Genomic DNA, 15,237 nt, shown 5'->3' with positions numbered 1-15,237 from the left:
AGATACAGGGGTGGCATCATGGAAGGATGCAAAGGACAGCTGGCGTGGAAGGGGGAGATCTCAAAGTTAGCAGGAGCAGAGTTCAGGAGGCCGTGCTGCACGGTGTCACGTGGCTATGCTACTCTCTCTAGCTCAAGCACAGGCATTTTTACTAGCAGGCATTAGAGCTAGCATGCAGTTTAAATGATTAGCCTGTGGACAACCGAGAGTTGACTGTTTTCATTCACCGAAGTCATTGGCATGTTGTAACTCCTAAAAGTGAGCTGTCGAGTTGCTCTCTGATGTGCTTATTCGGGGGCTGTTTGCAAGGACAGGTGAGTTTCAACTGTAGCCATCTGAACAGCATCTTTTTGCTGAAACAAACATTAATAACGTAGTGGCAAAACTTCAGCGTCTGTTAGGAAAAAAGTTAGCATGGAAGTTTCCAAATGCACTCCAGTTACTTTAAACTAGGTGCACGTTGTGCTTTTTCTTCCTGTAAATTTAATCTTACAATTAATTGTCGGTATGTGTGAGGAGTCCAGAAACTTGAATGTGAGGTCAGTTCAGTTCTTATCAGTCATCCTCCAACAGACAGGCGTACACGTAAGGAAGACCGTGCTGCCGAGTGGGAAATTACTGGAAGAGACGGGCGACCTCACTAATATTTGGCTGGATCTTGCCGTACAACCATAGTCAAGGGAAAAGTATTCAACGTGCAGCTGACCAGCACAATGTAATCGTTGGGGGTTTTTTTCCACCCACTAAAATAATCTTTGAGTATGTTCCAAATATTTTCTGTAACTCTCTTTTCTCCTGTAAGTAGTCCTCCCTTGCCCAAGAGGCAGAGTCAACTAATGCTCAAGATTATTAACGGAGAGCACAGAGGGATGGATGTCTTCAGGGCTGCACCATGTTGCCTCTTCCAGCTGCAACTGATTTACCTGGAAAGGCCACTGCCCTCAGCTTATCTGCAGGTACTTGTTGCCATCCCTTTCCAGTGATCTTCGTTTAAATCAGTTGCGGTCAAAATGAGCTGGGTTAGATGTGCAGGACAGGCATAGTAGGGGAACAGCATGGCCACGACCGCCTTTGTGTTAAGTGGCAGCACACTCGCTGTGGCTGTTTCTAACAGCTGCCTTGTGCTGGCTGCTTTAAAGGGAGAACTGAATCTCCCTGCCATTCACTCTCCCACTAAATACGCATCTGAAATACATTAAGTGCTGTATTTAAGTAAGTTGCTGTATCTTACTTAGTGCTGTATCTTAGCTGCTAGCAGTACTCAAAAAGGACATGTTAAACCCTTGCCTTTATCACTATGGTTGCTAACAATACACACTGCTGCTGTGACTTTGGCTTTTGAAGGTTTTGCCAGCTTGTGCCAGCAGTTTTAACAGTAATTCAAATGATTTGCCCTGTATCTCACAGAGCGTTCCGTAGGATTATAGTTTTGTAACAGGGACACCTAGTGGTAAAATTATTTTTTACTTAAAAATAAAAATTTGAGTCCTTTTCTCTGTGTCTGCTATTTCTGTACTTGCTACCTAACATCATTATTTAAGCAGCAAATATCTGATGCTGCCATTAGAGAGCATCTATTTGTTTATCAATGACAAGCCAAACTCTTCTCAAATCGTGGCATATAGTGCTTTCCCATGTGACTTTTTTTTTGGTAAAATAAATACGTTTTTGTAAAAGCCCTTAATTTATCCTTTCTTTCTTTCCTGTTATCACTGTTCCTTAGTAGAAGAACAAGGTGTTTACTTGGACTAAAGAACACGCACATGTAACACAGATAAAAAGACAGATTTGCATGAACTAGTCAGAGGGCCACTAGTCTAATACACTGATACATTTGCCATCAGAGAGTCGTGTAAAGAAGGTGGATAAGGAATTTTACAAGTTTGTCATTCTGCAGGGACTGTTTGCGGAGTCATTCTTGGGTACTCGGGTTCACCACGATGCCTGCAGGGGCTGAAAGGAGTCTGCCTCTCTTGCTCTGCTCCCGAGGATGCTGGAGTATAATGGACCATATGCTTCATAGAATCATTAAGGTTGGAAAAGACCTCTAAGATCATCGAGTCCAACCTTCATGTTTTGTCATGTTTTAGAAAAGCATCAGATGCAACTTTTTAATACCACTTCACAACAAAATAGTGAAACACATCAATGAGCATCTGTTTTGTAGTGTAAGATAGTAGCATACTCCTTTGGTTTAACTGTGGGGAGTCATCTGCCACATAGGTTTTCTGTTCCCTGCAGATGGAATTTTGATGCAACAACTTCAGAAGTGGTGGAGAAAGACATTCAGTAACCTTTGGTAGAGGCAGAAAATGGCAAGTAGGATGTTTAAAGTGAAGCAGATAACACAGCTTGTTTGTGTGGAGCCTGAACTTGTGCCTAGATACAAATCTCTCTTCAGGCCACTCAGCAGGGAGATTAGAAGGGGGAATGGCCTGAATGATAACGCAAGGTCATGTGGCAAAACAACTGTTAACAGAGTTGATTGCCAGTCACATAGCTTTATCATTTATTGTATTGGTGAAAGGGTAAATTGTACCTGACCAACCTAATTGCTTTCCATAGTAAAATGGCTGGATATGTTGACAAAGGGAGAGCAGTGGATGTCATTTACTTCAACTTTAGGAAGGCTTTTGACATTGTCTTTTGCAATATTTCGTATCCAAGTTGGGACATTTGGATGGATGGATACCAAAATGGTTAAAAACCTGGTCGGATGGTTGGGCTGAGAAGGTGATGGTCAATAGGTCATACTCTGCTTTGAGGCTGGTACCAACTAGAGTAATACAGGGGTCTAGCCTGGGACCCATCCCGTTTAATGTTTTTTTTTCAGTGACCTGGAAGATGCTGAGGGAGCTGGGCTGGTTCAACCTGGGGAAGCAATGGCTTCGGGGGTCCTAACAGGAGCCTGCTCATGCCTACGGGGAGCGTATCAAGAAAGCAGAGCCAGGCTCTTCATAGCATTGCATGATGGGATGAAGCGAGACAGCAGGCTTGTCTTGAGACAGAGTTCATACTGGATATAAGGAAAAACTTCTTCATGCAGGACAGTCAGGTGGTGGGGCAGGTTGCCCAGAGAGACTGTGCAGTCTTCATCCTTGAGGAGTCTCAAAACCCAACCGAATAAAGCCCTCAGCAGCCTGGTCTGAGCTCAGAGCTGACCCTGCTTTGCGCAGGAGGTTGGACAAGCGACCTTCAGAGATCTTCCAACCCAAATTATTCTATGATTATATGTTTTTTTACCTCTGTGTGTGTCTCTATGTATGTGTGTATATAAATATATATACATATGTATTCTGAGTAATGGTTAATTAGTTACAGTTGTTTTGCAAAGTATGTTCTTGAATTCTAAAAGAAAAAAAAAAAATCTATCCGTGTTGCTCGGCCCCTCTAGTTGAAGGGCCAGAAATACATTCATTATGTTTCAATTGATATTTTTAATTATAGTTGGTATTTCTGAGCCATTTACATGTGAGAGCTAGCTTGTTGGTAAGTGGCATTTAGATAACGAAGCGTTGCATCCCTTTTCAAGACAGCGTAATTCTGTTCTAATATATTAATAACTGGTTTTAGCCTGTACTGTGGCTCTGTTTCTTCACTGTTCCTTTCTAACACTTTTTGAATCTGCTGGACAGTTTTAATCAAATTTGAAGGACAGACAGATGTCTCAGAAATAAGTAAGTCACTGAGTGGAGTGACCAAATTAGTCCCTCTGTTGAGGGAAAGGCAGGCACACTTCAGCAATTACATGACTTTTCATTACATCTTTTTTGGGGGGGCTTTATGCAAGTAACAATATCCTGTTTTACTCCATGGTTGTAAGGACCATAACAGGACGGCTGGGTTATTGGGCTGAGGAGAGGTCTCTGGAGCCAGGGAAGAAGAGAGGAAGCAGCAGAGGACTTGGACCTCCAGGAAACCCAGCTCCCGTTGTTCTGCAGCTCGCTTTCTGAGGAAAGGCTTGTCAGCGGTTTTCAAGGTGCTTTGGAGGATACCGTGATCTATTTCATGTGATCCGCCGTCAACATTGTGTGATTTCACTAATGTCACAAGATAGTAGAGCTGATTTCTAGTTCAGGGCTCGTGCCTTGGTATCCTGCTTTGGGTATCTGAATGCTCATGACTTGGAGGCTGAACTTCTCTCATGTAAGGAGGGCCCATCTGAAAATAAAACAGGTCCACAGCAAGAGTCACTAGGGAAAAATAACTACAGCTTCTGTCTTGAAGAAACTGAATAACCCCCAAACCTCTAAACAGCTTACATGGTAAGATTACTGTAACAAGACCTGATCCTGAAGCCTTTTCTCTCTCTTCAGTGGCTTTGCTCGGCTATGCATGGCCAGCTGGGGTCAGCCTGTGTCCAGCGGAACACCGTTTCTCCACTAAAGGTTCAGGACACAGTTTCACTCGCTTCTCCAGAAATAACAGCTTTCATCGCTTCCCTTACCCATTTTATCATGTGTTCATGGTAAGAGCAGGAGCACACATGCTGTTTCTGGCACAGGGGAGGAAATAACCAGTTGGGGAGGCAGCTTCTTTTGGGGACAGTGCTGTCTTAAAATGCTTGTGAAACTACAGCCTCAGGCATTCTTGAGCTTTCTGTTTCACCATCTGAAGGGATGCCATCTACACGGTTTTTTTAAAGCTTCTGAAAAGCTTAGTCTGTTTTACGAGGAATGTGTTAGGTATCTTAGATATTTATGTAATTATACTAATGAAGTGGGTTTATTTATTGTTTTCTGAGGAAATGCTTGGTATTTTTGGATTCATGTTCTTCAAAGAGAGGAGATGAATTTCCTGTTAAGATTTTGAATATGATTTTTTCAAATGTCTTCAGAGGAAAAAGTAAACTTGAAGAGTGATTACAGAATATTGGCTAATTAGCTATAGTGTAACTGCTTTAATTACTTTTATCCCTGAAGCCACATGACTGTGCAGATGACTAGCAGATGACTTATTTAAAAAAAAAAAAAAAAGACGTGTTCACACTGCAAGGTTAATGAGCCTAATTAAATATAGTTTTCCTTAGCCAGATACTAAATCATAAAGCTTGGGGGAGTGGGGGAGGGGGAGAATCCAAAGGCAGTCAGTTCTACTTCAAATAATGGTTTTATTCTGATATTCAATGCAAAAAAAAAAAGAGTTGGAATTGTGAGTGATTTTTCTGAATAGGGACACTTACATTTAAAGATTTGGTGAGACCTCACATGGCAAACTGAAAGTCTATTTAGAGACAATTATGCTGAGACATATTTGTTTTCACTTGCCCACTGCTTTAATTAATGGAGAAGGGGGCTTGAATAAAAGGTCTGTGTTAGACAGAAGTCTCCATCTGCTGCTGCGTATCACTAGAACCTTTGTCCTTCCTTGCCGTGCATTTTTTTGTTACACCTTTTTATTTCCTTTAGTAAGCTGCATAATGTCTCACATTAAGTTGTACAGACAGGATGGAGTTCTGATTTCCTTTTAATTATTTAAGGTTTTTTTTTAAGTTTTCTGCCCCTGCTGTGCACAGTGGTTCAATATCCCACATTCAAAAATATACTTGGAGATCCAAATTCTATGGTCTTTCAAGGAAACTTGCGTGTCAGGCACAAAAATTAGCTATTGCACCTTATTGAGTTGCCATGTGTCAGCTACCTTCATGACTAGTCTGGAGTTATTAAAAACAGAAGGTAAAATGTGTTACACAGTGAAAAGGGCTTAAGCCAATGAATTTCATCATATTTGCAAAGAACTAAGAACATGCAATCAGCTATTGCTGATCAGCTGATATATGGTAACTTTCACAGGTGACTTTGGGCAAAGATGAGTTAGCAAAAGTTGTAGCTTTTTTTTCACTTCCACTATTCTTCCCCCTCTTTTCTCCCATTGATTGTGAATTTCTTAAACATTACTTCCCCAACCCTCCTCCCCCCCGCCGCCCCTTGCAAAGGGTATTTACACTTGACTGCTGCTTTTAAGCTCATCTAGTGCGCAGCGTTCCGTTTCCTGCAGAGATTACTCAGGCCTTCTGAGAAGCTATGCTGAAAAGTCAGGTAGGGGCAGATACAATAACAGTATGTTTCTGCCAAAGTCCAGCACAAGATGAATCAGACTGAATCTGCTCCAAATAATAAGTAGTGAAGGGTTAACCTGCTCATGGGGGAAATTTTGGTTCTTTCACTTAAATTCAGGCTTATGCCCCAAGAACCAAGAAGATGAAAATTTTCCATGTTTAACAAACTGGGTGCTGTCTCCATAGTCTTCCTAACTCTTCTATAGAAGGCAGTAGTTTTTATAAATTAATTATTTAGTTGGATTTCTTGGTTGTTTTTCATAATGTAGAAAGAATAGGTTAGGGTAGAGTAACTGAAGCTTCTGGATCTGTATTAGAGAGCAAGAAGCTGAGTACCTCATCTAAACTGCTCGCTTTGATTTTATCACGTTTTCCCAAGGGACTGAAAGGTCACCACGCTCAAAAGTTATCTTCATGAATGGGATTATGATTAAAGGATTCCACCTGAGCACTTGGCATATAGTAGGAGAATCACAACATCGAGTTTGTGGTTTGTTTGTTTATTTATTTGTGTTTTCCTCCCCCGTGGACTGTGTCAAATATTGCCTATAATGGCCCCATGGGAAGTGATGTGTGCTGTCTACTGATCACACAGGAGCCTCAACCTTGAAGCAACTGCGGAGGACGTAGAGGTTTCACTAGCTTGTATTTCAGCTGTCTTTGTTTATATGTTTTGCGTTTATTGATATTCAAAAAGAAGGAAAGTTCTAGCCATGGGTTTAGTAGCAATAGCTTTTCTCACCTGCTTTCTACATGTCAGTTGAGCTTCCTGCTTTTGGGGCAGAATGAATAAGCCTGTGGCTTTGAAAGTGGAGGGAAGTAATGAGGGTTTGTGGTTTGACTGGTTTGCAACTTTGCAAGGTCCTCCTTTTCATTTTTGCCATACAGCGAGACTGATGCTAAAGTCTTAAAGAAATCCTTAAATTCCTTAGGATTCCTTTGAAATTCCTTCTTTGGTTTAACTTTTTTTGCTTTTGGCCAACATTTTGACCTTGCTTGTATGTGGTAAAAGGAAAGTGGTAGCAAGGTCTCTTACTGTGGTCAGAACAAGATGTCATTTAGCTGTGTTTCGTGCCTTTGTCCTGCATTTCCACTGAGTCATCTTTACCCTAAATTGGTTTCTTCAGAGCTTTTTTTAAGTCTAATTAGGAAAACAAGCTTGTATTTACACATACTTTAGCTAGTATATTAGTTCTGCACTTTTTTTGGCTATTAAAACTATAAAGTAGGAAGGAAAAAATTTGAGGATAAGATTTCTGTACAAAATTAATGATTTTGGCTATTTGCTTTTTTTAAAGTTTTAAACCTTTTTCAATCAATGTGCTCGAGGGAAATGCAAGTTTAATACAGTAGTGAAGAAGACTCGTAGAGATGAGATGCTCTTAATAAATTAAGTCACCCAGTATTAATAACTCTTAGTATCTGAGCCCATATCCATATACTGACCTTAACTGATGATGGTGTTTGATGATGGATGGTGGTGATTTGCTGATGATTGGTGGTTAATGATTGTTGATGATGTCTTCAGAGTATTTCAATGGATTGCTTATATGATTAGTGTTTAGAAGAATTATTTATGTTTTGGTCATGAGAGATTTTAAAGATGATCTCATTTCTTTTTCCTGTGTACTTCTGTGAGCAGTTTGTGTTTATTAACATTCAAAATTATGCTTTTGGTTTATCATACTAAGCAGAAATTCCAAGATTCAAGGGCCTGAACCCTCAGTTCTCCTTTATCAGTCAGTTACCCTTCATTAAGCAGTGTCCAATTTTTGGTGCTTCTATTTTTAGGCAGTTACATTATTTTAGTAAACGTTGAGTATCTGCTTCTCTTTTGGTCTGGTTATTGTTTATGGATAGTGAAACTCGTTTGAAATTGTGAGCCAGGCTGTCTGCAGTGGGCATGTGAAGGAATTCAAACGATGAAGATGTTGCCCTGAGTCCTCCACGGTGCTTGGCAAGGTGAGCGCTTCTCAGGCCAGCATGCATCTCAGCAGCTTCCAGGCAGATATGTTGCCCAGGAATTCAGTGCTTTTGGAAACTTGCAGTTAGTCAGGCCCTAGTAGCAAATTCAGTAAAATTAGCTCTAGACAATAACAACGCAAATGCTTTGTTACGCAAGGGTCTGTCCAGAGGTTTTGGTGCCTGTGTGGGATACAGTTCCTGTAAACAAAGATTAACGCACACAAAAAATGCTGTTGTATCCTGGGTGCCAGCAGACAAGCGAAGGACTGAATGAATGTTACCATATTCTGGAATCAAGAAGTAAATCGGCAAGCAATGGCAGAAGGCTGTTTTGTGGGGTTTTTTTGTATGCTACATGTCTAATAAACTTCATAGTCCAGGACTGGCAACATAGTGTCTCTCATCAGCAGTAAGTTAATTCAGTTGTAATGGCAAACAAAACACGCTGTGTGAAACATCCAGTTCACAGATCATACCCTAACAGAAGTTAATACTATTATGGTATTTTGGACTGGTGATAAATATGCAAGCCCTTAAAAGGACAGAAAAGCACAACGTGCTCTTCAGAGGTCCCAAACTAAGCTACAACTTTCTTCTGAAGTGCCACGCCGTATGTTAAAAGAACACACAAATAGATGAGACTTTTTTTTCTTCTTTTTTTTCCCAACCCAGAACTTGGCTGGATCTCAAAAGTGCATGTGAATCGACCTGCAGTTGTGAGGCATGCAGAACGAATTAAAAAATGGAGAACTGTGAAAGGTAATTGGCAAGTAAGTGCTCTTTTTATGCATTCTGTTCCTGTATTTTTAAAGCAGTCACTCTCCCTCTCCAGGCTGCAATATTGAATTTTTTTCAAGATGCATGTAACCTTAAAAGATGTGCTTGTCCATGTCTTATTTTAATAATTTGTATTTGATGATGATGGGATGGAATAAGGTGACGCATTTATCCAAACAAGTTAAAAACCTTGTAACTCACGAGTGGCAAAACCACAAATGAATTTAAGTCATCTTTATTCATGAGTGGATTAAATTGTATGTTACTATCCCACCACATTTATTCTGTTTCCCAGACAGACTTCTCTGCACGCTGCCTTCTTATTTTTTAATTTTAAAGCTGTAAGATATGATCGTGGTCCCTGTCAAGTTTGACCTACCTGGATGATTTTTCTTTACTTAAAAATCCCCAACATGTGTGATTTCTTTGCTTAACTAGTTCTTACCTAAAACTCAAAAATCCTGACTGGCTATGGCACTGGGGGGGGGGAGAAAGGAGGAAAAAAAAAAAAAGAAGAAAGAAAAAAAAGAGGCTACTAATGTTAAGGGGGCTTTCTTAACTCCTGAGGTAAGGTAAATGATCAGTTATTGTACATCTTAGTATAAAATAGGTTCATGTAAGCCACTGCTAAAGCCAGTGGTGAAAATGAACTTTTCTTCAAGGCTCTCTTGTATTCATTGAACACACACGTTTAACGTCTTAGCAGTCAGTCAGCCTCTGCTGTTTACTGCCCCCCTGGCAGAACCGGCAGATACTGGCCTGGTGTGCATTTTGGTTTCTCCAGTTTGTACATCAGAATCATAATGCAAAGCCATTAGGTCAGCAATGTAAGCTACTACCTTCTGCAAAGCAGAGCAGGCGAGGCACAGCCATGTGCTGGTTTCTGCTGCCTCAGTGGCAGAACGGGAAGCGCTGAGAAGGGAACGGCAGGCAGAGCTGGCTGCAGGATGCTGTCAGTACTTCGACAGCGTTCAGCCAAGGGCAAGATCTGAGAAATGCTGTGGAGCAGACCCAGAGCTCCCAGCGAGCTCTCAGCCATGGGGCTGTAACCGGTGTCCAAAGGACAAGTTGATTCTTCGTTCACCAAACAGCTGTTCTGCAAGCAAATGTGTGTGATTCCTCCCCTCTGCATGCTAAACAAATTGTTTACTTGCAACAGTAACTGTTAACGTGGAAGCAGGAGGAAGGAGACACTCAAGGATCAATCTTAACAGTCCAACCTAGTAGAACAAAGCAAGAATCTTATACTTAATTCTTCAAAAAACTGTTCAAAATAGTTGGTATCCTGAGCTTAGCATGTTGGGCAGCCATTCTGGGGTGGCTGAAGCTGCGTTTGCAATGAGCACGGATCTTGTGGATGACAGTTTGGGGATAATGTGATGTAGCTGTGTGAGATCCTACTGGAAGGTGATAGAAAACAACTTCCTGCCTGTTACATGAACCTGAAAGTCTGTGCTTTGAATGTTATGATTACATAAAAAATGGACATAAACTGAGGAAATTTAGACATTAGCTCAGCATTTCCCAAGAGTTTCTTACACATAAAAAGTCACTTGATCTAGTTGAAGATGTCCCTGCCCACGGCAGGGGGGTTGGACTAGGTGACCTTTAAAGGTCCCTTCCAACCCAAACTATTTTGTGATTCTATTCTATGATACTGTGATACCAAGTTTAGCAGTCCAGTGGCTCTGGATTGGGAAATAGTGTCAGTGAGAAAATCCAGAGGGTATTCCATAACCTTGGCTATCTTCAGATACTGCAGGTGCAGTAATGTAAAAAGTAAGTCTTCTGATTTGACAGAAGTTACTATATAAAGAACAAAGGAATAGAGAGCCACAGGCTTTGATTACAAAGAATCATTGGGAAGAAAGGGATTTCGTGTCACTCCCTCAACATGGCTGTAGGACAAATGTTTAATTATTACTAACACTCCTTCACTCTCCTGTGTAGTAACACTGGTACTGAGCTACTCGAGTGAGGTTTTACTTTGAAGAATGCCAAGAGATTTTCAGAAGCATCTCTCCTGTATTTGAACGCTGTCGTTGCAGTCATGATAGTCATGTGCTATTTATTTCACAGAGATGATTCTGAACCTTTACATGTTTGAATGTAAGTAGCACCACAGATTCAAATTTTGAAGCCCGTTTCCCAAAATACTCATTTGAAAAACCCTTTTAAAAAAAATGAAGTTCATACCAGTTCTTGGAACTCCGTGACTACATCTGTCTTGATGACTTTATGATTCATGTTATAAGAGATGGGACAAAAATTCCCTCAAGTGAAGGATATAAAAATCCAAGTAAAAGAAACTTAAAACCATTTAAAGTGAAAAACCCTTCTGATGTATTATAGGGTGAAAGTAGAAACCAGTTAGAAACAAGCAGTCAAGCTTAGACTAACAGAGGCCAGTAACGGTTCATTCTGTGTTTAGTCACACCGAAGTAGCTTTCAGTGTAACATTTACTGCAAGTTCAGAAGGGACACTCCCATCAGCGAAGTGTGAAAGGTTTGTAGGCTGGCCAGCATCTTCAGATTTGCAGAGTAATACCTGTATGAAGAAACAGCAAATTTTGCTGCCTATACTGACAAATCGTGTCACAGAGCAGTCAGGGAGGGACTTCACGGACTCAAGTGGACTTTGCTGTTGCAAACTCTCCCCTTGTTGAACAAGTGTCCACTAAGAGATGTCAGCTTTTAGTGAAGCCATCACTGTAAATGAGAATTTGCTGGAAGATCTTCAACAAATATTTCAAAATAATGTCTTAAGCTCAATTTTTGTTCAGCAAAAAATCTCAAAAAATATTTAGTTGTGCTTCTGTTCCATTCCATTCTCCAATTAGTCTTTTAAAATTCCATAGCATTTTCATCTAAAGAGTGCTTTAGCCCTGTCACTTAGCTCTTGCTTTTGTTTTTTGCACCAAATAATTACACTTTTTTTTTTTCCTGATTCACACAAAAGAAAGTGGAAACATCTAGAGTCTAGACCCTAAGTTTTAAGAAGTCTGGGTTCTTCCCCCCCACTGTTTCCACGTTTCACTCTTACAGCAGGAGAAGCATGCAAACATGCAAGTGTGCAAATTGCTGATGTGTACACTTATCTGGTTATTGGCAATTGCAAACCTGTGCTCCTCTTGAAGCACGTGTATAATTTTTTGTGCATGCAAGCTTTGCAGGTACAGACATACTATATAGAACGGAGCATATTATGACAGTGAGGTTCCTCACATAGGTGATGTTTTTATCTTTGTCTTATAGAATTGAATTTGAAACAAGATGCTTTTTGTCCAGGTAAAAATGTTTGTCTGAGTCTTGGAGTCCCATTTGGTAGTTAGCTTTTGCACCAAAAATTGGAATTCGATCCTTTGAGAGAGCTGACTTTTGATTCCAAATCCTTTCTGTGCCATTAGATACTGCTCAAGACATAAACAAATATCTGCCATCCCTGTCTGTCATAAACCATTCTTTACATATCCTCTATGTTATATCCCAACGTTTCCTTATTCTTAGAGTGAGAGCCAGGCTTCTGATTCCTGCATCTTCTAAATCAGTTTGGTTTTGGAAGTGTAAACTGAAATACTGTATTCCTCGCTTACTCCCTGTGTAGGCTGCTTGGCTGCTGAAAGCTGTCACCTGCATAGACCTTACCACTCTTTCAGGCGATGATACTCCTTCAAATGTTCACAGACTGTGTTTTAAAGCAAAGCATCCCATCAGAGAGGACCTGCTGAAAGCCTTGGATATGCATGATAAAGGTACGATTGGTTTTGTTGTGTGTCTTGTGTAGAGAAAATGTCTGCATTTCCTCAGTATTTTTTCAATTTTCAGAGACGTGTAAAAACGGCCTCCTCTTTCTATAGTGGAAGCAGTTATGGTAGGCAGCGCTGCAGAGCTAATAGTCCTGAGAGAGCGAACTAGGTCCCGTATGGCCTTATTCAAAGCAACTGTCTTAAGTTCTAACTGCAAAATATCTATTCCTTTCAGTTAATATCTTATATTAAGATATTAACTTATACAAGGCAAAAAAAGTCCATTCTCAGTTTGGCAATCAAAGTGAAGCACGGACTCAGGGCAACACTGTAAGTTATGATACCTGATGAGCAAATTTGATATGGAAGCCACAAGTGTGTAACCTCAGTGAATGTCTTTTAATAACAGTGCACAAAGGTGAAACTAATTGAGTATTCTGTTAATCTGCTGATGTCCTTACTAAGTTGGAGAAGTGGGGAGTGTGACTCCTTTGGATTTCATACTTAGCTGCTGTTGCTGTATGTAACTACCGAGCCTGCTGCTTTGCCTGCCAGAAAAGATGCATTCCACAGTCCTAAGCATGTTATTTTTGCTTTGGAAAACATTACCTGTGACCTGCTTGTTTCAGTAGTTAAGATAGGAGACATCTTTGCAGCCCAGTCTACTTTAAGGAATCAGTCCTGCAGTGAGTGTATGTGGTTGTGTGCATATCACATATGTACACACTCACGTGCACGCGTGTACACACACGCACACACTTACACACACTTCCCAGCTAAGTCAACAGAGTTGACGGGGCAGAAGACAGCCCTTAAGAACTGGTGGTAAAACTTTCATTGATATTACTCAAGCAGGCTCCATCTGAATTCCCAATGTTACACCCAAGACTGAACACGATTCAACTTCAGAGCAAATTGAGACTGTCAATATAACTATCAATAAAACCTCTTTATATCTGAGCAACTCTTCTGAATTTTTCCAGATGTAATCACTGATGTGTCGGTGAATAGCATTTGACTTTTGTCCTGTCATGTTGGCCTTATGATGATCTATCAAAAACAAAATCAGTGACATTTGGGGCATGCTTTTACTATTAAAATATTTCAGTTTTACATGGGCATTGGTCCACGGATTGAAGTCATGTGAGGTAAATCCAAAGAGGAATCAGGCCTCTGGTTTTAAGCCATACACATAAAATATCAAAGATTAGTCTTTTTTTAAAGCTTGGATTTATGGACTCTTCAAACAGTTGAAGTATTAAATATGAGGTCAATTATCTGAGACTTTGAGAGAATAGCATTTTAACTAGAAATGCAGTAGGACTGCATTAACATAAAGACTGCTCAGTTGCTGCTGGGCTCAGTCTGGCTCAACAAGTAAGGACAGAGCTTGGCAGTGCGGTTTCTCTCACAGTAGTTTGCTGACTAAGCATGTCTTAACTGTACATGGTGGCATTAAACAGTGAATCTGTCGATAAAAATCTTGGCGTTTTAATTCCTGCTAATGCAGAATTGCTCCCAGGGTCAGGTGAAAGAACATGAGGGAGGTAACAATATGGAGAATCACCTGAACTGCTTGAACAGTAAAAGAGAGATCCCTGCTGTAGGTGCTTAAAATCCTTGTGAGAATGCAGAAGTGGGAGGTGCAAACAATGCACACATGCTCATAATATGGACTGCACCAGAGAGGATTTCCCTGCTGTAGGTGCTTAAAATCCTTGTGAGAATGCAAAAGTGGGAGGTGCAAACATTATGAGCACACATGCTCATAATATGGACTGCACCGGAGAGGATTGCACCAGAGAAGGTGGAAATCTATCATATGAAAAAGTGAACTGTGGCTTTTGCAGGTATTACTGTTGGAGCGGTTTGTGTATATCCTGCTAGAGTCATCGATGCTGTTAATGCCCTAAAGGCTGCTGGCTGTAACATACCAGTAGCTTCAGGTATGTTTTATTCTGAAATATTCAATTAAATATTTTGATGCTGTAAAATATGTAGAAAAATCTAGAAGTTGGGACTTGCTTTTGTTGCAGAGAGTAAGGTAAAAAGATAGCAGGTGGAAGGAAGGGAATGGAGGGGAGGATTTGCTTCTGGTATAATCTTTTGTTTTCTTTCAACTTCAAGCTTATCAGCAATGCCAAGTCTGTTTCGCTGGAAGCTCTTCAAAGAGGTCCTTGAGATCTATCAGTATTTTCCTCACCCAAATAGAAGAAATTGCAATAGTGTGCAGGACAAAGTATCAGTAGACACTAAGTAGATAATAAAACTGCAATATGAGATTTTAGGAGTTCTACTACAAGTTTCTTTCCTTATCAATTATTTGGCTTTTAAGTATAATCCTACAAGCTGAATTCGATGAAGCTGTGTGCAGAGGCAAGGGTTATTGCCTGCTAAGCAGCCCACAGGTTTAGGACTTGTACGTGCAAATCTAATAGTGGCAGCTTTTCTCCAGTCACCACACACAACAGACAAGTCCTGAATCTACAATAAGCAAGAAGTAGTATCAAAGAATTATGCAGGTTGGAAGAGAGCTCTGGATGTCATCTGGTCCAACCTCCTGCTCAAAGCAGGGGCTAACTTTGAAGTTAGGTCAGGTGTTTAATGTTAAGATTCATGTTTTCTGGTTTTGGGGTTTTTGTTGTTGTTGTTGTTTCATTGTTGGGTAGGGAAAAATACATGCTAAATGCA

The 15,237-nt window shown here is 40.5% G+C and overlaps 1 protein-coding gene across 1 annotated transcript in view; it reads left to right on the top strand.

Moving 5' to 3' along the window:
- Positions 1-507: 507 nt before the first annotated feature.
- Positions 508-15,237, top strand: part of DERA (deoxyribose-phosphate aldolase (putative)) — a 52,852-nt gene continuing 38,122 nt past the window's right edge. The window contains 5 exon segments of the mRNA XM_009333018.1: positions 508-663; positions 8,564-8,639; positions 8,642-8,793; positions 12,405-12,552; positions 14,397-14,492. Coding sequence (XP_009331293.1) covers positions 508-663; positions 8,564-8,639; positions 8,642-8,793; positions 12,405-12,552; positions 14,397-14,492 — 628 coding nt within the window.

The sequence above is a fragment of the Pygoscelis adeliae genome, unplaced genomic scaffold, assembly GCF_000699105.1.
Source record: "Pygoscelis adeliae isolate BGI_AS28 unplaced genomic scaffold, ASM69910v1 Scaffold38, whole genome shotgun sequence".
In the NCBI taxonomy this organism is placed as follows: Eukaryota; Metazoa; Chordata; class Aves; order Sphenisciformes; family Spheniscidae; genus Pygoscelis; species Pygoscelis adeliae.
The sequence above is the reverse complement of the archived record's forward strand: the minus strand, read 5'-3'. Positions and strand labels throughout refer to the sequence as shown.